The sequence below is a fragment of the Hylobates moloch genome, unplaced genomic scaffold (assembly GCF_009828535.3).
Source record: "Hylobates moloch isolate HMO894 unplaced genomic scaffold, HMol_V3 SCAFFOLD_8, whole genome shotgun sequence".
Taxonomy (NCBI): Eukaryota; Metazoa; Chordata; class Mammalia; order Primates; family Hylobatidae; genus Hylobates; species Hylobates moloch.
Genome location: NW_026652283.1, coordinates 25,049,637 through 25,073,206, shown reverse-complemented (window position 1 = coordinate 25,073,206; position 23,570 = coordinate 25,049,637). Strand labels below are relative to the sequence as shown.

Below are 23,570 nucleotides of genomic sequence, written 5' to 3'. Positions count from 1 at the left end.
AGATTGCTCAGCTTTTCTGTTTTATGGCTGTTGGTGCATTTTGAGTTTCAGAATTACTTACAGAGGCACAGCAAAGTGGCAGACCATTGTGACAAACTAATGCTGAAAGACAAAATTGTTGAGCTAAAAACAAAAAAAGTCAGGCTTCAGAAAGGGAAATAGTTACCCTTAGCCAGACCAAAAAAATAAGTCCCCTTCTGTGTCACAACCAAGTGATTATTTGAAATTATACGGTAGGGGAAAATTCTGAAAAGTCCCTTGTCAGGATTTATATTATTGACTAAATGTGATCAATTTTAGAGATATGAATTTAGCTGGTCTCAGAAAACTTCTAGAAATGTATCTGTATACACATACTTGTAACTTTATACGTGTGTGTGTGTAAAAATATATATATATACACTTTTCTTTTTCTTGCTAGCTGTATGAGACCTGAAAATGATTTGCAGGTTTCTGTTACTATACCAGAGATTTGCAAAGTCCTACATAGTAAATATTTTAGGCTTTTCAGGTTATACTGTCTCTGTTGCAAATACTCAACTCTGCCGTTCTAGAGCAAAAACAGCCATAGACAATATGTAAACAAATAAGCCTGGCTGTGTTCAAATAAATCTTTATTTTAAAATACAGGTGGCACACTGAATTTGACCTAGGAGCTGTATGTAGTTGGCCAAACCCTTCTGTAGATTATTTTTATAATCCTCACAGTTGAGAAGTTGCCTGTGTCCCATATCTGAAATATCCTTGTGAGAACTGAGTTATTTATTTTTAAATTTTTTCATGCTTATATTTATAGTGTTTAATTCACTTTGTATGTGAGTGTAACTAACACACACATACACACATACCCATAGACAGAGTGACATACATGTAGAGGTTCTGACTGCATAAAAAACACTCCAGAGGTTCTTTCTCCGATTGCTGTGGTTCCATGATTTAAGCATTCTATGGACAGTGGAAGCCTGCTCATAAATGAGAATTGACTAACCAATTGACAGAGCAGGGATATGTTCATTCAGTAGATTCACAATAGGAATGAATCAAGTATGAACCAGGTGTCTGGATGAATCAAGTAGAATAGAGGCAGAAGCAGGGGAAATGAAGGCAGAAGTCATTGAAATGAGGCAAATCTAGGCATCCAGGTCAGAGGGCAAACTAAAGAACCCTAGCTGGGGCAAAGGTAGTCTTCTGCTTCTATCTTATATACAACTTGGGAAACACTGTGTATTAGAGTTGAGCTCTAAAGCAGTGGTTCTCAAGTTGTAGTGCATCAAATTCCGGGACCCTGACCCCGGAGACTCTGATTGAGAAGATCTGGAGTAGGGCCTGCAATTGCTTTTTACCATATATCCTGGATATTTTTATTCAAGTTGCCTGCAGACCACAGTTTCAAAAAAAGCTGCTCCAGACTTTTCACCTTCTCAGCTTCCTTCCCTATTTGTCTGATAGCCTGATCATCTGATCCAGAGACAGCCTCTTCTCATTTCCTTCCCTTCCTTCTCTTTTTGTGCTTTCCACCTTCCTGGTACCAACCTAAGCTGATGTTACTAATTTTGTTTCTGTTAACTCCCCTTCTCAGAAATTAAAGACATTAACCTCTGCCACTTATACACATGAAAATATATGTTGAAAAATAGCTTGCACCAAAACAAACGAATAAAAACCACAACACTCTCCTCCATGGGCATGCACTTCTTGTCCCCATAAGGCCATGGGAGAATCTGGAGTCTCTTACTGCTTTATATGCAAAGTCCCTAATGACCAAACAATAAGAAATGGCCAGAATAGCTAGGGTGCCATAAGAGAGAGGACCAGAGGTGAGACACAGGACGGAGGCAGGGTCGGATCAGGACATGCAGATCTTGCTAAGGTTTTGGCCTGTATCCCAGGGGCAGGGAGAATCCATCACCACTGCCCTTTCCTAAGTCCAAGAACCACTTCATCTGTAGCTGATTGAATGTCTGGGAATGCCTTAAGGTGAGAGAAAATGAAGTGAGTCTTGGGTGATTCTAGGTATAGAGTTGGCTGGTGGGCAGATGATGGTGCATTTCAAAAGACTGGAGATAGAGGAGGCTCGTGGTGAAATGGAAAGAGGAGCAGCTTAGTTCTAGACTTTTGGCAGTTAAGGAACTGATGGGACACTGGGTTGGAGGTGTACAACAGGCAGTTGATACTATGTCCTTGATTCTCAGAAAGGAGAGCTAGGCTTGGAGCATAGATGTACGGAGACATTGGTATATAGAGGCTGTTTGAAATTGCAGATGTAGTTGAGATTTCCTGGGAAAATCAATTGGAATGAGAGGAGTAAAACATCAAGAGTTGAATCCTGAGAAATGGCAAACTTTAACAGAAAGAAGGAGGAATTGAAACCCACAGAAAATTGAGGGAATGTGATATAAAAGCAAGGGAGGAGAGAGATTCACAAAAGAGGGTGGGGCCAAAGGCCCTCAAGAACTCAATAAACGAGGTGCAGCTGTAAACCAGACCCAGGGCTTTGGCCCCCAGCAGGTCACCAGCAGCCTTCCAAGAACACTCTACTGATGGAGGTGAAGTTAAGAGACACAGACTGGACTGCAGTGAACAGAGAACGCTGTGGGATTTACTACCTGCAAGGCAGACACACGCCAGAATGCACAGTAGAGTCAGAATAGCAACGACTCAAAGCAGCTCAGCCAGAGTGTCCTCTTCAGATCCCTATCTTAAGCAGAATGAGGGCAAAATATCAGTTCTAAAACCTGGAGAAGAGGGGAGAATGAGAGAAACACTGGTGGCATTACAGCACAGATTGTCTTGCTGCCACTGAGCAAGTGTGTTGTTCCCTAAATATACTGCAATTGCTCTTCAGCAGAAGTGTGTGTACGTTTAAAATGTCCACCCTCCTAGATTTCCTGAGGCTCCTCATATTTGTGTATGTTTCCCCTTAGCACAGCAGCATTGCCTAAAAGCAGTACCAGGAAAGGACTGATAGGAAATATTCACAGGGTCCAGTTTGCAAAAGCAGCTCTTTATCTACCAGACTAGGAATTTAGCTTGTGTTGTGCCCACTCTGTGCGGTGCTTTGTAGTTCTCATTGGGGAAGGCCCGCTGTGGGATCACGGCAACTGTGCTAATTAAATGTCAGTGGGGTTGGGAGCTGTGGCGAGGCCTTCACGCTCAGCTCACCAAGACCCAAGCAAGAAGGAGAGGCACATCAGCCTTCCTGAAGCTCATTAGGTAGGAAGTACTCGGATTCAGACAGCTTCAGTGTTCAGATCCTAAATGGATGCTGCAAGAGGGCTCACAAATGAGCTCCAAAAGGAATAAACAAACTCATGTCTTTGTAGTTTTAACAGAAAACAATTTTTATTTGGGCAAGTTTTTCTTGAAAATGTTCCCCTCCATCACCCCTCATTTTATTAACTGTATCATTGATTCTAGAAGTGTCTCATATTTATCTTGTTTTTATCGTTGATGACACCCTCATGTTTAACATTGACACAAAGTAAGGGAGAACAAAGTAATAAACACACATATCAAGAAAATATCAATGCTTTGAGTGCAGGTGGTGACAGGCAGCCAGGCCCTTTCTGGCTTCCCTTGGAGGGCCCTGGCATTTTCCTTTCTTGATTGTTCCGATCTGAGTGTGCTGTGTTGCAGGGAAACTGAGTCTTGATGTCGTCATCTACCTCTCCTTAAAATAACTCAGAGCCCCTTTTCTCCATGAGTGGCACAGTTCTCTAAGCGGCTACCAACTAGAAGTGGCATTCACCTGGGCCCCCGTACCACCCTCACCCGAACAGCCTGGCAGAGCTGCTCACTCCTCTCCACTCATACTGCCAGTTTCTTCCTGCTGCCATCTTCATTTTGTGCCTGGACAACTGCAGTAGCCTCCTGTCTCCATCTCCGGTTAAGTCCCTTTTCAATCCACTGTCCACAGGGAAGCTAAAATGATTAATTACACTAAAAGGTCAGCTGATCCTGTCTGTCTCCTCACCAAACATTTCCATAGCTTCTGATAAAACAGAGTATGTACGTGCTCACCAACATGCCCAGGCGATCCTCAGTAAGCATGCTCCTGGTTACTCTTTTTTGTTTCTGTTATTTTAGTTCATATTTATCGAGCACAATACATACTTACTTTGTATCAGGTGCTGTGTCTCATCTAAATATCACAGTAACTCTCTGAGGTAAATATTCATAAAGTACCCTTAGGAACCTCACTTGCAGAAGAAGAAAGTGAAGCTTAGAGAAGCTAAGTGATTTGCCTGTGGCTGTTCAGTTAACAAGGAGGATACAATGCAGTTGAACCCAGGTCTGTCCAGAGCCCGTGATGCTAACCACTGTACAATCCCACCCTCTAGCCATGTCTGCGACTGCCCCTCTGCATTGTACCGTATGTTACAGAATCTGCCCACATCCTTCACTATCACCTGGTCCAAACCAGCCCCATCTCTCACCTGGATTATTTGCAGTAGGCTTCTGACTCTTCCTGCTTCTGTTCATCCATGAGTTCTGTAGAGTCTTCTCTAACACAGTAGCAACAGTGAACCCTTAAAAATGTAACACAGATTATGTCACCTCTCTGCTCAACACCTTCTAATACTTCCAGTTTCACAGCAAACGTCAATTCTTGTGTTGGCTTCACAAGTCTCCCAATGACCTGGCCCTCTTCCCCATCTCCCCTCTCTCTAGCCACTTTCCTCTTTACTTATTCTGCTCAAGCCACACTGGTGTCCTGGCTGTGCCTTGGAGTCAAGAACCTACTTTGTGTCTAAGTTTCTGTTTCATAATCCTGCTTTGTATCTAAAAGTTTCTGTTAAAATGGTCTCTAACCATTTGATTTAAAATGGCAACCTCCATCCCCCAGTGCTCATTACTTCTGTCCTCTGCTTTATTTTCTCCTTAGCACTTGCACATTTTGATAGATGATATATTTGTTTATGTCTCCTCCACCAACAGAAAGTCAGCTCTAGGAGGGCAGGAGCTTTGGTCTGTTTTGTTCACTATTATAACCCCAAAGCCTAGAGCATTATTTGGTATACGTCAGAGGTTCATTAACAATTATAGAATTGTTAATAGAGGCTGGCCACGGTGGCTCACAGCTGTAATCCCAGCACTTTGGGAGGCTGAGGCAGGCAGATCATGAGGTCGGGAGTTCGAGACCAGCCTGACCAACAAGGTGAAACCCCATCTCTACTAAAAAATACAAAAATTAGCCAGGCGTGGTGGCACGTGCCTGTAATCCCAGCTACTCGAGAGGCTGAGGCAGGAGAATCACTTGAACCCGGGAGGTGGAGGTTGCAGTGAGCGGAGATCATGCCATTGCACTCCAGCCTGGGTGACAGAGTGAGACTATTGTCTTAAAAAAAAAAAAAGAATTATTACTAGAAAGGGGTCCTGATCCAGACCCCATTAGAGGGTTCTTGGACCTCATGCAAGAAAGAATTTGGGGCAAGTCCATAGAGTAAAGTGGAAGCAAGTTTATTAAGAAAGTAATGGAATAAAGAATGGCTACTCCATAAAGAGAGCAGCACCGAGGGCAGCTGGTTGGCTGTTTTTAATGGTTGTTTCTTGATTATATGCTAAACAAGGGGTGGATTATTCATGATTTTTCTAGGAAAGGGCTGGGCAATTCCTGGAAGTGAAGGTTCCTCCCCTTTTTAGACCACAGAAGATAAGTTCCTGACATTGCCCTGGCATGTGTAAACTGTCATGGCACTGGTAGGAGTGTCTTTAAGCATGCTAATGCAATATAATTAGTGTATAATGAACAGTAAAAACAACCAGAGGTCACTTTCATTGCCATCTTGGTTTTAGTGGGTTTTGGCCAGCTTCTTTACTGCAACCTGTTTTATCAGCAAGGTCTTTGTGACCTGTACCTTGTGCCAACCTCCTATCTCATCCTGTGACTAAGAATGCCTAACCTCCTGGGAATGTAGCCCAGTAGATCTCAGTCTCATTTTATCCAGCCCCTATTTAAGATGGAGTTACTGTGGTTCAAATGCCTCTGAGAGAATGGACATACAAGGCATATATTAGTTATTGTATTTAGCTCATGATGGCTTAGGTCATAGGAGAATTCTGTTTTAGTATTGAATGAGAGAAGTGGGTCCTTATGTATATGTTAATATTGCATATAGAGTACTTCATGTATCTGAAACTATTCATAACATTGTTTTACTTATAGATAATTCATGACCTCATTATATAATCCCCAAGACACATTGCAGGCAGTAACTTTGTTCATATACCTATATGTTTATGTTCAATACCTTGATCTGTAAATGGCTTCTTTACCAGTAGGTTATATATTTCTTAAGAAAGGACAATAAGTTTTTCTAAATGAGTTTTTCTTTAAATTTTCTCTTTCTTCCCTTCCTCTTCTTACTTTTCATGTCCTCTCTTTGTCTTTTCATTTGCAACCTGGGTCATTTAACTTCTGAATGACTAGATAACATTTAAAAGGGTGTTAGATGTCACAGAATGAACAAGTAACAAAATATATCTGCTCAAAATTCTTTGTCTCTTTTCAGTTTAATTCAACTGATCTGAATCCCTACTTAGAGTTGAAATTCACCTTGCCACCTCATTTCCTCCTTTATTAGGTTTGCCTTTGAAACGCAGTTCATTTGAGCAGTAATTCTCTCACTTTTAAGAACCACTCTATCTCACAAAAGCTGACCTTTTTTTTTTTTTTTAGCAGCTGTTGATTAGACAGTTAAACAGAGAGACAGCAATGGCATATTTCTCAGTCTGATGTAACTCAGAAATAGAAGGCTGAAGAAACCTGAAGTTGAAATGCTTTCAAGCAATTGAGCTTAAAGTTCCTGAAAATTATCTCGTAGTGCTTCTTCTCAACTCCCCACATTCCACCCCCGATTTTACATCTGGCTAATTTGCGCACTTCAGATTGGATTCCTGAGCACACACTGGCAGTGTGAGAACTGTTGCGGAACTCATCATTATAATTTCAAGCCTCTAATTAACCCACTTTAAAGTGGCTTTGTCAAGACTATGAGCAACAGAAAAGCAATTGACTCATTCTTGGAATAGGTATATCATAGAGAAAAGTAGAATAGTAAGATTGTGCTCTTCACTAAGCCTCATTGGTTCGGGAACTTAAGGAGCATTAGGAGCACAGATCCTGCAGTAATTCTCTTTGGTATATTATTGAAGGTGTTGTTATTTCACAGTTAGGTAAATTAGACATAAAAATGTCAAACGACTTGAACGTGCTACCATAAAAGGTCAGTGATAAAGCCAGAAGTCATTTCTCAGTGTCGATCATAAGCCACCGCCACCCCCACAGCAATTACTTTGAGAACAGGAGCTACGTTTTCCCAGTCAACCACAGGTACTATTTTAACATGGTCCAACATCTCAAAAAGATGACTTTCTTCACCTTTTGATGTTTGCCTTAAAAAAAAAAATCACCAGAAACAGTGAAAGAATCAGAATGCTTTTAAAAGATAAGTGTTGCTATCATTCCCATTTTTCTTATCATTGTATATAAATGACTAGGAATTAAAACATTGCTGGCCGGGCACGGTGGCTTATGCCTGTAATCCCAGCATTTTGGGAGGCTGAGGCGGGCAGATCACAAGGTCAAGAGATCTCGAGACCATCCTGGCCAACATGGTGAAACCCCATCTCTACTAAAAATACAAAAAATTAGGCACTCTCATGGTGGTGTGTGCCTGTAGTCCCAGCTACTCAGGAGGCTGAGGCAGGAGACTCGCTTTAACCCAGGAGGCAGAGGTTGCTGTGAGCTGAGATTGCGCCACTGCACTCCAGCTTGGTGAGAGCAAGACTGTGTCTCAAAAAAACAAAAAACACCACATTTCTCATATTTACATATAATATTGTAATTCATCATTTTCTAAAAGCTCAATTTATTTCAGAAAATTAAACACATATGCCATTAAAATTGAACTAATAAATAAGCAAAAAATACTGTATGCCATCCATCCATCCATCCATTCACCCATCCATCTAAAAAATATTTATTAAGCAACTCTTCTGTGCCAGACACTGTTCTAGATGATGAATACAACAGTAAACAAAACAGAATCCCTGTCCTTCTGGAAACTACATTCTAGGTGGAGGATGTACTAAAATCAAATGAAGAATATTTCATACTCACGTATTATCTGAATTATCATGGAGAAAGATTCTTCTGTTCTGCTAGTGTTTCCCAAACCACACTTGAAATATGTGGCAGGGGACATGGATGGGAAATATCCAGCAAATTCATTTCTGGATGCTGGAAGAAGCAACTCAAGTAATATTACCTGGTCATCTCTGGATCTGAGGAAAACATATTATTTCTTGTGTGGGAATAGTGAGACCCAGAAATTTCAAAGACTTGCCTTTAGTTACATCAAAAAGAAATAAAGTCAAAGAGATGTCTCTTTTCCATCAGTTCTACATAACGAAAGCAAAAACTCCTAGTGTACATCATTTTAGGGTTTCCCAGAAATTAGTTTCTATGTTTTTCTTATTAATGTCTATCTGTGTTTTAGATAACCCCACTTCACATGTAGAATTAGTTTCTTTTCTTGCTTCCTCACCCTGAAATGTTGTAACTCGTTTGACTAGGACACTACAATAATGATTACTTTAGAATATTTTTGGTGAAATACTGATTTCAGATAAGATGATCTACGTACATAGTATTTAATTTCATTTCATTTTAGTCACTCAGAAAATATTGATGTATATTCTTACATGGATATCAAAACCAATTAAGAATTATACCTCATTAAATTTCACATGAAAAATACAAAATAGCAACAAGCATTTTCCATTAAAGTGATGAATTCTTTATAAAATCTTAAATAAGTAGCTTCTGAAGTATTGAAGTAGAAGTAGGAGAAGGCATAACCTGTTTTAGTTGAAAATGGAGCTAAAGAATAAATTCGCCTTAAATAATTGTAGGGAAAAAGCTTGTTTTAGAAGATAATTTTTTAATCTCTTTTCATGAAAATAAACATATAAATTAATTCATAAACTAATATATTTGTTATATATTACATATAATTATACAAACCTCCTTGGATTAAAGTAGTTTTTACTCTTTTAGTACATGTCTTAGTCCATTTTCTGTTGCTATAGGAGAGTACCCAAGACTGGGTAATTAATAAAGACAAGAGATTTATCTAGTGGCTGGGAAGTCCAAGATCAGGCATCTGCATTTGGTCGCCTTCTGGTGAGGGCCTTGTGCTGCATCATCACGTGGTGGAGAAAGGAAAAGGAAGCAGGCGTGTGCTACCATGGCAAAGCCCGAAGCAGTCTTCCTGCATAACAACCTGCTCTCAAGATAGTGAATCCAGTTCCTTGAGAGCAAGAATGCACTCGCTTCCTCTGAAAATTAACCCAGTCGCCTCAGGAGCAGCATTGATCCCTTTTAATGACCTAATCACTTCCCAAAGGCCCTACCTCCCAACACCACCACACTGGGGACCAAATTTCCAACACTTGCATTCTGGGTGACACACTCCATGCAAAGCAGTATGGAAATTCATGAGCCCAGAAATTAGAAGCTATGAGTGACAAATAACCAATTGTTTAAAATTAAGTGGAGCATATTTTATATTTCTGATCCTAATCTCAATTTTTTTGAAAATGTGTTCAGTAAATGTACTGTTATTAAGAGTATCTACATGTTAACATTTCTCTTGTATGCTTTTAAAGAAAAAAAAACTTCTTTAAAAACACTTGATTCTTTTATGTTTAATTTTGGTTTAAAAAAAAACTGGTGGATTTTCAGTCAAGAATCCAAATTGCTTATGGTGATAACATCTACTATCTATTATAACAGTGGTTTACAAATGTTAGCAGGATTGAAATCACTTGGAGGGCTTGTTAAAACAGATGGTGGGGGGCAGGGGGAGAGGGGTGTACTCCTTCATCATTTCTGATTTGGAAGGCTTGAGGTGGGGCCAGAGAACTTGCATTTCTAATATGCTTCCAGGTGATGCTATATAGCTGTCCCAGAAACCCCATTTTGAGAAGCATTCTATCAGAATGAGTGTTAGCAATCTGTAGGAAAGTTAGCTTCATCAATCGTCACAACACTTTGCAATGCTTGATGGTAAAATCATAGTACAAAGATAGCATACTTACTAAAAACTGCCCTAAATCATTTTAAAGTGCATTTTTTTGTGGGCCGTTTTCTTCCTTTTTTTCTCTCCTGCTTTGCCCTGCTTCAAGGGTTGAGCTGTCATGAATCATTTATTTATTATAATCAGTAAGGTCTTTTACTATAGTTTAAGACAGACCCTAATGAGTAGGAGTCTAGGTCATTTGAAATTAGGAGATGTTTGTTTCATTTTTTAATTCTGGCAAATTTCTTGTTATTTTGCACCTATGTTTGTCTTAGTTTGGCTACCATTATAAAGGAAATAATAAACTGATCTCTAAGAACCATAGTGGATTTTTAAAAAGATAATAGATAAATATAACTTACAATATTTTTGAAACTCCTTGGGTGAAGGTTGTATAGATGATGGTGGCATTCTAGGGTCTCTCCTTTGGTACTGCTGGGGAGGGAAGGGATCAATTCCTTACTTTCCTACAGTGTGTGGGGTGTGTGTGTGTGTGTGTGTGAGATGAGACAAAGCTGTCTTGAGATCTCATGATTTCCCTTAGGTCTGTGGTCCTTTGGTCTGGTTGTCCATGAATCCTCCAGAGCTGTCTTGCAAGGTACACAAGAGTTTGTGTTGTCTCTTCCCCGGGTTTGTCTGTATTCTTTGGAATGATCACCCCTGTTCTCCTTTCTGTCCACTGCCACATTTTCCTCCTGGCTGTGCTTTCTTTAAGGCTTTCTCTTTAGATTCTCAAAAACCTATTTTGAAAGTTCAGAAACATCAACATTGCTTCTTTCTTTTTCCATTCCAGTTATATACCAAAATCTGCTCAAGACAATATGGACAACTCTGTTTGACTAGGGAACAAGGGTGTCTGGGAAAGAAAGAAGGACAATAATTAACTTTCCAAGAAAGACAGATTTGTTAGCTTTTCTAACATCCATTCCACTGTACTATTTGGTGGAGTATAAGGGCTTTCATCTGCTTCCCATCGCCCATCTCATACTCTTTCCCATTTTCCCTCCTGACTTTCCCCTCCCCTTCCACTCTAAGGTTCTCAACCCCTCTGGAAACTACTATCTCCTCTTTGAGAAAACAGTGCGTACAGCCCTTCACATGTCTTCTGGATTGTTTAGCTTCAGACTTATGCTGGATATTCCTGGTGGTTTCTGCCTGCCTCAGTTCTGCTGACTAAAGTGGGGAAAATGTGCTCCTCCCTACTAGGAATTCCTGAAGCTGATCTTCTTCTAAAGTGGTCTAAGTACCAAATATTCACCTGCCGTAGTGAGTATTTTCTGGCTGAGACCACACAGTTGAGTCTCATGTGGGAAAGCCTTTTCTTCTTTCTCACAGGACTCTGACCCTACTAACAGAGTAGTAATTCTGGCATCAGTATTCGGGAAGACCAGTTATTTCTTCTTTGGTCTGTGTTCTTTGTGAAGGACCTCACAGTACTGCAAGGAACCCTGGACAGATGACACCATGCCCAAATGGATCCTGTCTTATCCCCAAATTCCTTTTTTAAGAGAAAGGAAGAAACAGATGAATGGAATCTCAGTTTATCTTGCCACAGTCAAGAGAAAAGTTCCTTGGTGGGTTTGTATTAACTTCCTAGGGCTGCCATAACAAATATCCACAACTTGGAAGTTCACAGTGACAGACATTTCTTGTCTCATGGTTCCGGAAGCTGAAAGTCCTAAGCCAAGGTGTTAGCAGGGCCATGCTCGCTCTGAAGGCCCTCGAGGAGGATCCTTCCTTGCCTCTTTTCAGTGTCTGGTGTTTGTCAGCAGTTCTTGGCATATGTTGGCTTATATCACCCAGTCTCTCCTGTATCATTACATGGCATTCTCCTTGTGTGTCTGATTGTGCCCCTATTTCCCTGTTCTTGAAAGGACTCTAGTCGTAGGATTAAGGCCCACCCTAATCCAGTGTGACCTCATTTAACTTCATCACATCTGCAAATTCCTGTTTCTGAATAAGATCACATTCATAGGTACCAAGAGATAAGATTTGAACATGTATATCTTTTTGGCTTGATTTGGACACAATTCAACCCACCACAGTATTCTGTATTTGAACTCCTCACACTGGCATTTAATGTGGCTCCCAGTTCCCTTCTAGTCCTCTTCTCATTGTGCATCCTCCATGGCTTGGCTCATGGGATCCCTCTCTCTATGCAGAATCACTTCCTTGTGCCATCCTTTCTTCCTCCTTTCTACCTGGACATTTCATCCATTCTTTAAAACCTTTATCAAGTGCACTTCTTACATGGTTCCTTTCCTAGTGCCACCAAGGAATTACAAGTGATTCCTTGTAATTCTGCCCTCATTTTTCCTGTATTAATTACATGTCTGTCATTGTTTTAATTCCTCCAACTAGAAAGTAGGTTGCCTGAAAGAAGAAAATAAGTCTTGCTCATCTCTATCATCCCACAGTAGCTAAAACCGTGCTTTGCTCTTTACAGGGTCACAGAATCAGAGAAAACAACAGATGTTTTGAAAATAGGAGGCTTCCATATTTTGCACATTAGAATAGGTAAAGCCTTAGTTTTTGCCCCCTTCTGCTGATTTCTCTCTGCTTCAAATAGGAGTAGTGTTTGGCATGAAGGCATTGTATTGTAATACAATTGCCTGAATATACAAGGCAGTTATTCTGACTTCAGGCTCCAGCTCACTTTGTGATCTTGGGAAAGCCAGTTGCTATGTCACAGTTTTACCAACTAATAAAATTGGAACTCACATTAAAAAAATACAGTTGAAAAGTACTAGGGAATAATTATTATTGAATGTCATTGAAGTATAGTTTCTTGATTTTTTTTTCTCCATCCTTCATTGGACCCAAACTGAAATGAACATTAAAATCCTAGTGATAAGAAGATAAATGTGAAATGGATAATAAAGGATGCCACTAAAAATGAAAAGCCCAACTCTGTCATCTTTATTCTCTAATCCTGGATTCAAAAAATACACGGTGTTGCTCAAAGACCCTGCTGCAGGTTATATATGTTTATGTATAAGGTTTGCAGTTATGTGTCTGTCTATATTTTATGAATATATACATATACATGTTTTTATTCCGATTTACTGATGCATCTATTTAAATTACAAGCGTGTCATGATTGATAATGATATGCATGATTTTCCTTTTGTCTTCAACATATAACGAAAGAATCTCTTGGTAGTCTTTCCTGTGGGGAATGTCTTTATTCTTTCTTATGGCTGACTATCCACCAATGCTTTGGATCCCCTCCTCACTAATCCGTATGCATGCACTATATCTACCCATGTATTCATTGCATTGTTATAAAACTTTATATTATGATATGTAAGAAATTATCTCAGGCCTAGTTTTTCTATTTGTAATAATAACCTAATCATTGTTCCTTGTTGCTAAAATTCTTTTGAAACTGCATACTAACTGGGTAGGCATCATTTGTGCACCATGTATAAAACAATTGCTACTATTTTGGCTCATAAAGATTGTTGTGGAATACAAGTATTTCTAAGACCCAGAGATTTCCCCCCAATGGCATTTCCCCCTTTTAACATTCAATGCAGTTGCCCAAATTCAGACTCTCATTATCCTTAATATTGATTGTTTGTTGGTTTTCTGGAACATGTTTGTATAGTGACATCAGCTAATTTCAAGTCCTGTTGGGAGCATCTTTGTCAGTAGTAAAGATGGATATCATAAGATGGCTATCCTTGAATATCTTCATTAGCAGTTTTTCGGTTTTTAATTAGGATCTAAATTAGATTTCTTATTGTTACAACTCTCCACAGATGTGCCATACTTGTGCAGAAACTTACCAGGTATTTTTACCTTTGGTTTCCAAAGCACATAATAGTAAATGGTGTGATTGCTGCTTTGGATGCTGGGTTTAAAAAAAAAAAAAGTCATATAAAAGGGTATGTGGCATATAAAACTGTGGAGTAGACAAATGTGGCTAAAGAGTCCATCACTAAGACAACTGAATGTCTTTGGTTGGCAGTACATTCATTCTATAGAATATTTTAAATTAGATTGCATTTACAGGGGACTAAATCCTTTAAAAACTATTGAGCATATGTTAATTGATCTCTAAGACATTGTATTGTGCTTTTAGTAAACTGTTAATTTGGACTAGCAAAGCCCTGTATTGTTATCAGTCATTTTTATGCATTTCACAATCATTGAGATATTCCTTAATTCTTTTGCATTTTGTCTGTATAATAGGAATGCTATCCTTGCTTTATCATATAGGGTTCCATTCAACGTTGATTGGGTACCCAATAAAAGTGGAACTCACATTAAAAAAACACAGATGAAAAGTACTAAGAAATAATTATTATTGAATGTCATGAAAGTGTAGTTTCTTGATTTTTTTTTTACTTTGTCCTTACTTGGACCCAAACTGAAATGGACATTAAAATCTCAGTGGTAAGAAGATAAATGTGAAATGGATAATAAATAATGCCACTAAAAATGGTTATTTCCTTCCTCCAAATAGCTTGCAATCTATCAGAATACATACGAGTACATAAATAACTATCAAACAAGGAAAAAATATTAAAATATTTTCTTTCTACAAATACTGGAATTTGTACCATCATCTGATTTCTAATGAGATTTATTTGCCCTTCTTCTTTACAGAGGATGATACAGAGAGATAATTCATTGAGGCTTAAAAGTTGTTGTCCACTTAAACACATAAATATGTTATTAACCAGCCCATTTCTTCATTGATTTCAACAAATATTTATTGAGTCTATTTTATGTATCAAGTTCTGTTTTTGGCACTGAGAACAAAGAGATGAGTAAGACCAGGCCCTTTATTTGAGGATGTCACAGACCACTGGAGAGAAATAATAGTTACTCAGATACAATATGATAAATTTCATAATATAGATATGTGCAGGGCACTATCAGAACACAGAACAGGGAGGAGCAAATAAGCCTCATTAGTCAAGACCCTCTATTACAAAGAATATGAAAGATTTCCAGGTAGAAAAAAACAGTGAAGTTATCTCTGTTTTGTTTGTATTGTTCTTTTTCAATTATATATTTCAGATTTTCAAAGATGTGTATAGTTGGCTTATCTAATCATGAATGAAAATATTGTTCTAATACTTTGAACATGTGAAGGGAGGCCTAGGTGGGGTTTTTTTTTTTTTTTTTTTGAGTCCCTTTTAGAATGCCTCTTCTCTGCAGTAAAACTAGACAAATGCAGAATCATGTCATTAAGTCAATGGGAGGGAGAAAGGCCCACAAATGTTTCTGTTAAGCTGTATATACTAACTGAAAATCATTTGTATAGGTTTGTTCACTATTAATTATGTCACATTAAATAACATTATTGGTTTCTTAAAATAACTGTAGCAATTTTTGACCCTATAAAATGATCATAAAGAAGTAAAAGCTTTTTAATAAATAAACTTAGGAGAAATTATTCAAATTACTATCTCACTTTGGGAGACTATCAGTTATGTAAGATTTAAAGAGTTCCAGTATTTAAGTATCTCTTTTTTGTGTGTTGTTGACCTTACCCAACAAAACTACAGATCTCATTATTTACAACTCTCTTTCTACTCCATGCCTGTACCCAGACAGCTGAATATTGCTGGAGAAAAACACACAAATATGGTTCCTGGCCTCCCTTTGACCATAACATAAGGGAGACCCTTAAGGCTTCCTGGCAGTACTACTATATTTCCCAAGTCCATGTACTTTCCCTAGCTATTTTATAGCTGCTTTTCATCAGTTATCCAACACCTCCTCTCTCGTCCTCATTATCAGCTTCCTACTTCACTGAGAAAAAAAGTAACCAGAAAAGAACTTCTCAGTGTTCCCATCATCACAACCACCCAACCTCCTGAATCTGTGCCCATATTCCCTGCTGTCTCTAAGGGTGAATTTATTCCTATCTAAGGCAAACCCCTCTACAAATGTTCTAGATCATTCCACTCTCACCTCGTCAAGATGTTGCTCTAGTGAATAGTCCCTTTCACAACCAGACAAACACGATGTTCTATTTTCCGTATTTTAAAAATCCACCTTTATCCCTGCCCTTTTGTCTAGCTGCCATCCTATTTCTTGGCTCTCCCTTATACCTGCAGTCCTCAAGAGTTGCCTCTACTCACAGTCCTTGTTTATACTTCCTCGCCTGCCATTCTTTTTTAAACTCACTACAATTAAGCTTTGGTATCCACCACTTCCTAAAACGGCTGTTGTGAAGCTTTTCAGTAATTTCTGAGTTGCTAAACCAAATGACATTTCCCTGTCCTCATTTGATTGGACTTACCTGCCACATTTGACGCAGATAATCACTCCCTCCTTCTTGAAATTATTTCTTCACTTGGCTGCAAGACACCTGGCTGCTTGGGGTTTTGTTCCTACCTTGCTTAAACAACTTCCTCGTTTCTCTTCCTAACCTATATTGGATAGGTTAATTTGCTGATGTCTTTTCTCTTCCTAACCTGTATTGGAGTTCCATGGAGCTCTTTTCTCTGTTTAGGCTCACTTTTAGGTGATCTCACTAAGGCTCATGATTTTAAATATCAGCCATATACTGACGACCCCTCCATGCACAGCTCCAGCGCTGACCTCTGCCCAGAATTCGTGACAAACAAATCCAACAGCCCGCTCCTCGTCTAAAGCTTCACATGTCCAAAACCAAAGTCCTGATTTTATCCTGCTAAATGTACTCCTACATTTTTTCTTAGTAAATGACATTTCTAAACTATTAGTTGCTCAGGTCAATAACTTTGGAATCATCCTTAATTCTCTTTGTTTCATGCCCCAGATCCAATCAGCAAACAAATCATGCCAGTTCTGCCTTCAAGAACTGGCCACTTCTTAAAACATGCTAAGGTACCTAAATGATTAAAATAATTTTATGCTTTCAAACTCATTGAGATTTTTAGAAACCCCTATAAGTCACAACAAGTTTCATGACTGTGGTTTGTAATAAAAATGTGTACAATTCAAGTTTAGTTAAAAAATGTAAATAGAAAATAGGAAATGGTTTTCTTGAGTGGTTGATTAGTGACCCAGAAAACCAATTCTGAAATAAGTTTTCAAAATGATTTGCTCTAGAGCAACATCAATGTAATGAATATTTAACTTACGAAATTATCACTTATAAGGATAATGTTCATTTGGTTTTCTAGGTTCTGAATTATTATTTAAAATTCATCTCCATGATTATAATCACAATTGGTATTAAGATCTCATGAATAATAGGAAAACTTATTGCTTTACAATGTTGATAAAATACTGGCTCTACCGTTTTCTAGCTATGTTATCACAAACAAGTTCCTTACACTCTCTGTGCTTCAGTTTCCTCAACTGTCAATGGCAATAATAAGAGTGCCTACCACTGGATTTCTTAGTACGTTCAAGTAAGATCACGTACTTGAAGTGCTTAGAATTAGTGCCTGGCATAGAGTTGGAGGCAGGCACTGTGCTGGGAGTGAAAGAGTTCTGTGGTAGAGTCTCTGTTAGTAGAAGCCCTCAGGGAATTTAAGCATTAATAGGATACTTGATAAGTGAAAGACATTGCAAGGTTTCAGGAATTGCTCTAGACAACCATAAAAGAGACATCTGAAGGCAACATGTATTACTAACCTACAAAGTGAGAGAACTAGCCAACACGTGCTGTAGACATTCAAATGAGAGAGAAAGATCACTTCCACCACAAGCAGTTTAAAATAATTTATGGTGAAATTTTTGCTTTTTTAAATGTCCGATTTCAATGACAATAAAATCAAGATCTATACCCAGAAAGCACTAATTTTGGCTTACAAACATGCAGCAACATAGGACTTTATACCAACTACTAATGTAGAGCTTAGATTACATGCTATAAGAGAAACTCTTCTGAAATACAGATACCTATTTATGTGTGTATAGGAAAAACACACATTTATATTGTTCCCACTACTCACTGATTTATTGCACTGTTGATCACTTTGTTTTTATGTGCATGTAGTTTAAATTTACTACAGACAGTGTCAATTACGTATCACTGGGAACATTTCTTCTTCCTGGTACAATCATACGTTTATTGAAGACATAAATTTAATCAACAAATATTAATGGCTGATCATTGTGATTTCATTATCTCTGCCTTTCAAATACAGATATGCTTTCCTGAAGTGTAACTAATTGTCCTTAACCCTAGGACTGTGAAGCTATGTGTACAAGTAGACAAAGTTATTGCAAAGTTCGACCCTAGGAAAGGGGAAAAAGAGACCTAAAACCTTTATTTTTTCCCTACTCTAGTTGGCCCGCCACAATAAACTATTGCAGCAGATGCTCAAACCAGGATCGGATCCAGATGAAGGAGATGAAGCCTTAAAGTACTATGCCAACCACACTGCACAGATTGAGGTAACCATCTATTATTTATTGAAAGGGACCAACTGTGAAAAGTTATGCTTACTTTCTATTTTAGACCATTTTCATATTTTTTTTCTAGAGCAATGATGCATAATTGAGTGGTTTAAACTGAAAAATGTATAGTAAAAGGATGAGTGAGGAGTGATTTATAGGAAACTGAGGTGTACATCTTTCAAAGTTGTCTTTTTTTACTAAAACTATATATAAAATTTCTTTTGTAATTAATAGATGTTTTTTAACTGTAGAAGCAATCAGTCATTGCAGAGCAATAGCGTTTGAGAGATGGGATTATTATAATAGAAGCCATCATTTAGGAAAAGGTTTCTTTTTTAAAATTGTGGAAGGCTTATTAAAATAGAGATCTCCAACAATTCGCAAGTGGAGTAAACATGAAAGAAACTAATACAGTTTTCATATTGATAGCATAGCCTTGGAAAGGTTTAACAGTTTCCATTTTCAGTATGCAGCAATTGACCTCCCCCCACCCTCATAAATGAGACATTATTTAATGGTTGGTGGCAGTTCAGGAGGTGTGAGTCAAAATGGACTTATCATTATGTGTTCTGAGACCCATCTGGCTGTCATTTACTAGCTATGGTATCATTTTGACACTGGCTGGCAGAGCTAATCAGGCAGAAGTGAGCAGAGTAGTTGACGCTTGTCACTCCTATAATTTACATTTATACATTCATTCATTTTGGCAGATATTTTTTACTTTTCAGCAGAGTGCATGATGGGCATCACTGTATTCACTCTCAAGATATATAACCCCTACACTGTATTGTTTACCATTGTCAAACCTTTGTGTCACAGAAATGGATACCTTGCTCACATTTGTAAACATTAATAGTACCACAGCTTTGGTGTTGGACTTGACTTAGTGGAACCCATGAGCTGGACTAGCAGCAAAAACATTTCCATACAAATAGAAATAGGTCATCAAACCGTGAAGGTCTTGAGGAAGATCCCAGAAGTCAAAGTAGAAAGCTAGGAGATCAGAAGAGACCAGGGAATAGCAAATAGAGTGAGCAGGCCATGGGAGAAGTTTGGTTAATGCCTGTGAGATATGGGAGCTGTTGTTTGATGTTGTTTTATTGATTCTAGCAGTGAGGAGAGATTTAGCTATAAATACACACATTCAGTAAATGTTTACTGAGCACTTACTCTCCACCAATTCACACATATAGAAGATAATTCTGTGTTATAAGTATATAAACAAGGGGCCAAGGAAATGTAGAGAAAATAATAATTAGTGGTGCCTGAGCAATTTCAGGATAGATTTCACTGAGAAGGTTGCCTTTAATAATGTGTTAAAGATTGAGTACGAGTTTCTCCTTCAGGATGGGGATTTCAGAAAGAAGAAGGTAAGTGAAGGGAAGGTATTAAAAAACATGGGAAGGAGATGACTATTTTCAAAAGATCAATCTGGTTGCTGTCTGGAGACAGGACTGGAAAAGACAGTGGGATAGAAAACACACATAGATCAGATAGGAAGATATTATAATGGCAAAAGTGAGAGATGATGATATCGAAGATGGCTGGACTGGATAATACATAGATACATAGATGCAGATACATACATACATATACACCTCTATATAGTTATATATATATTATAAATACACACATATACATACTGACAGGGCTTGAAGTTGAAGTTGAATTGCATGTGTTAGGAAAATGGTGTGAAAAGGAAGTCCTCTGGGCTACTGGTTTGAATAAATGAACAGAAGTTGGTGCCATGTGTGAGAATGCTAGGAGAGAGTGAAGTTTGGCAGCTAAAAGGTAGAAGAAGATTATTTGTTCGTTATTGGATAGATTGAATTCGAGGTGACTTTGAGTCATCCATGGAGTTGGATATACAAGTCCAGGTTTCAAAGGAGTGGTCCGGGCTGATGAACTCATTAATCAGTTCTCATGTTCATCCGAAGCCAGCTCACATGACCTACTCAGAGAGTCCTCCCTCCCTTCTCCAGGCATTCATTAATTTCATCTTACTGTGTATGCTTCCACAGCAGTTTGGTTATTCTGTTAGTTTAATATTTATCACATTGGAATATTGTTAGCTTCATATATGTCACTTTTCCTTTACTTGAGGCAGGGACTGGTCTTGGTCATCTTTGTATTTCCAAAACTGAACCCTGTGCCTTGAACATAACCACAACAATTCATGTTATTGAGAATAATAGTTTATCTGCAAGTTATAGACTTAAAGACCCTGGGAAATAGGAAGAGCCTTGTGTCTAATCACCCATCTAAGAAGGAATTGCCCTGTAATGATCTGCTTCTGCTTTAAATTCTTCCTGCGATAGAGTTCTCACTACATTGGGAAGAAACTGATCCGATTTTGAATGACTAATAATTAGAAACTTTTTTAAAAATAAAGAGTTAACATTAGCCCATTTTAATGTTTACATTCAGAACATTTTTTCCCCCTCAACATGATAGCTTGACTCTAACATCTGAAGAGCCATCATGATTACTAAACTACAAGCTCTTCCCTATTGGGGTTCATGTTGTTTTTTTCTCCAACATGCCTTACCTAAAGACTGAATAAGCATTTGTTGGATAAATGTATCGAAAAATTATCCATCTCTGGCTTTTTGCAGTTAACACGCCTCCATTTCCTTCAGTAATCCCTCCAGTTTGCCCATGCTGTTTGTAAAATGTGACAATCATAATCAAACATAACATTTCATAAAAGGACTGAAGAGCTTGGCTTATAATAATCTAGACATGATTTCTTTGATGCACCCTGAGATTTTTAAAAAATATTTGACACTATTGAATCAAGTAAACCTTTTTTCCCTATATGGTTGCCTGTCATACCAAATATGTCCAGTTATTTTGTACAATTGATTTTTGTAGCCTATATGCAGGAATTTTTATTTACCCTACTAAATTTCATGTAGTTTGCTTTATGACAGTATTCTAGTATGTAATTGAATATATCACATATCATGTAGGATACCTTCAGTTACAAGTGTAATAGAATACCACAGTGACAATCGTTTAAACAGTAAAATTTCATCTTATGGGAAGTCTGGGGTACCAGTAGTTCTATAATTGATTGAGTGACTCAGTGATATCTTAAAATACGCAGACTCTTCACATCTTTATACTAGGTTCCTTATCATGCTGACACTATCTCACCTCATGGTTGCAAAATGGCTGCTAGCATTCCAAGCATCATGCCCTTAGACCCTTTTGTTCTAAGCAAGAAGAAAGAGGGTACAGGCAAACCAAAATGACAACAACAACAAAAAACTTTTGTTTTTGTGTATTTGGTTTTTGTTGTTGTTGTTTTGTGTGTCTCTTATGGCTGTCTGCCTTTACCAAGAAGCAAAATCTCTCCTGGAAGCCCTTTCAGGAGATTTCTCTTTATGCCTCACTTTCCAGAGGTACAGCCCATGACCACCACCACACCAGTCAGTGGCAAAGGGAAGCAGAATTACTCTTTTGGGTTAAGCCAATCCTTTTTCATTCCTGAGAACTGGGCACTGTACATAAATATGAACCTTGAAATTTAAGCTACATAAACCTTTGTTACATAGTAAAGCTGTATGAAAATATTCAGACTTTTTTTAGTCTAAAGTTAAACAGTCACAAATAACAAATAAGGGAGGCTAAAAATGATGAGTATTTAAATATGGGTATATGTTTACATGGATGTTGTACCTACAAAAATATGTTTTGCCATGAGTAAGAGAACATTTTAATGATATAAAGCACTTTTCTCTGTAGAGTTCAGACACATAATGCTGAATATGTCATTTGTTACCCGACAGCCCCTTTTAGGACGAAGAGGCTAAGAACAAGATACAAATAGCATAAGCGCTGTATTTAAGGCTACCCAGCCAATCACTTTCTAATTAAGACTGTCTTAGTTTTAGGATATACTTCACAAAAATAAAAATAAAAATGGGTGGCAGAAGTGTAATGCTAACCTAGAAAGAATAAAAGGTTTTAGTTTTTTTTATTTTAAGCAAAGTATAGTGCTTATGATTAGTCAATTAATTTCTCTTTTTTAAAGAGAAAAATGCAAAGTAGTATAGTAAAAAGGGTTCTTTCAGATACTTCAAGTTGGCACATTTTTTTCACAACTGAATTCATAAAACATTATCAGTAAACTCATGTTAAAAACCAAAGGAAGTCTAAGGCTGAGGTGTCTAAAAAGCTAAAAACAATGCAAATTAATGTTTTCAGATTGTCCGGCATGATAGGACCATGGAACAAATAGTTTTTCCCGTCCCCAATATATGTGAATACCTCACTCGAGAATCCAAGTGCCGTGTGTTCAATACAACTGAAAGGGATGAACAAGGAAGTAAAGTGAATGACTTTTTCCAGCAAACAGAAGATCTCTACAATGAAATGAAGTGGCAGAAGAAAATTAGGAGTAAGTACAGTAAACTGAAATGGTTAGTTTTGTGCATAGTGGTAGATAATTTGGTACTTTGAGACACATGATGCAGCTCATTTAAATTGTTTTTTAATTTCTTGCCAGTCTGATATTACTGAAATCACTTGCAGTCTTAAGAATGTCCGCATAGTCTACCACTGGAGCCAAGACACATGCAGCTTAAGGAAAACAGAAAGCCCTAACTAATTACATCAACTCTTCATGATGATCCTATTTTTTAATAAATGTTATGAAATGCAGGATTGCAGCTGTATGTTTCAAATGTTGAACATACGCAGGTTTGAAGTCCGTGAATGGGCCCTGACTGGCCTATCAGTGAATAGGATTGAGAGACATCAGCTCCTGTGCACTCTTCCTCTATTGTCCTGTGATTGAGGGGATTGTTTCATGTTTTGCTGAGAGTAATTCTTTCTTTGAACATATCTTTACCTCCCCAAATCAACAAGTTATACATGTCATAACACTTGTACTTAAATAGAGCAATGTTATAATATTCCAGTTAAAAATCGGCTTAGTACAGTTCCCATGACTTATCTCTTAGGTCCCAAGTCTATTAGGAAACACTGACTTTTAAAATTTAAAATTTTAGAATTTTTAAATAAACTTTAGTTTATTTTCCAAAATAAGGGATCTCATGAGTTTTTCACAAAAGTCAATGGGGGAAACTCTTGAGTAGGTCTTTTTCAGTCCCTTGGAGTTTT

At 38.0% G+C, this 23,570-nt stretch overlaps 1 protein-coding gene across 1 annotated transcript in view; it reads left to right on the top strand.

Moving 5' to 3' along the window:
* The window catches only part of ITPR2 (inositol 1,4,5-trisphosphate receptor type 2), a 509,412-nt gene that overhangs the window by 383,066 nt on the left and 102,776 nt on the right, over positions 1 to 23,570 (top strand). Inside the window, exons 46-47 of the mRNA XM_032159871.2 lie at positions 18,330 to 18,437; positions 22,653 to 22,845. Of these exons, the coding sequence (XP_032015762.1) occupies positions 18,330 to 18,437; positions 22,653 to 22,845 (301 nt within the window). The remainder of the gene's footprint in view (positions 1 to 18,329; positions 18,438 to 22,652; positions 22,846 to 23,570) is intronic.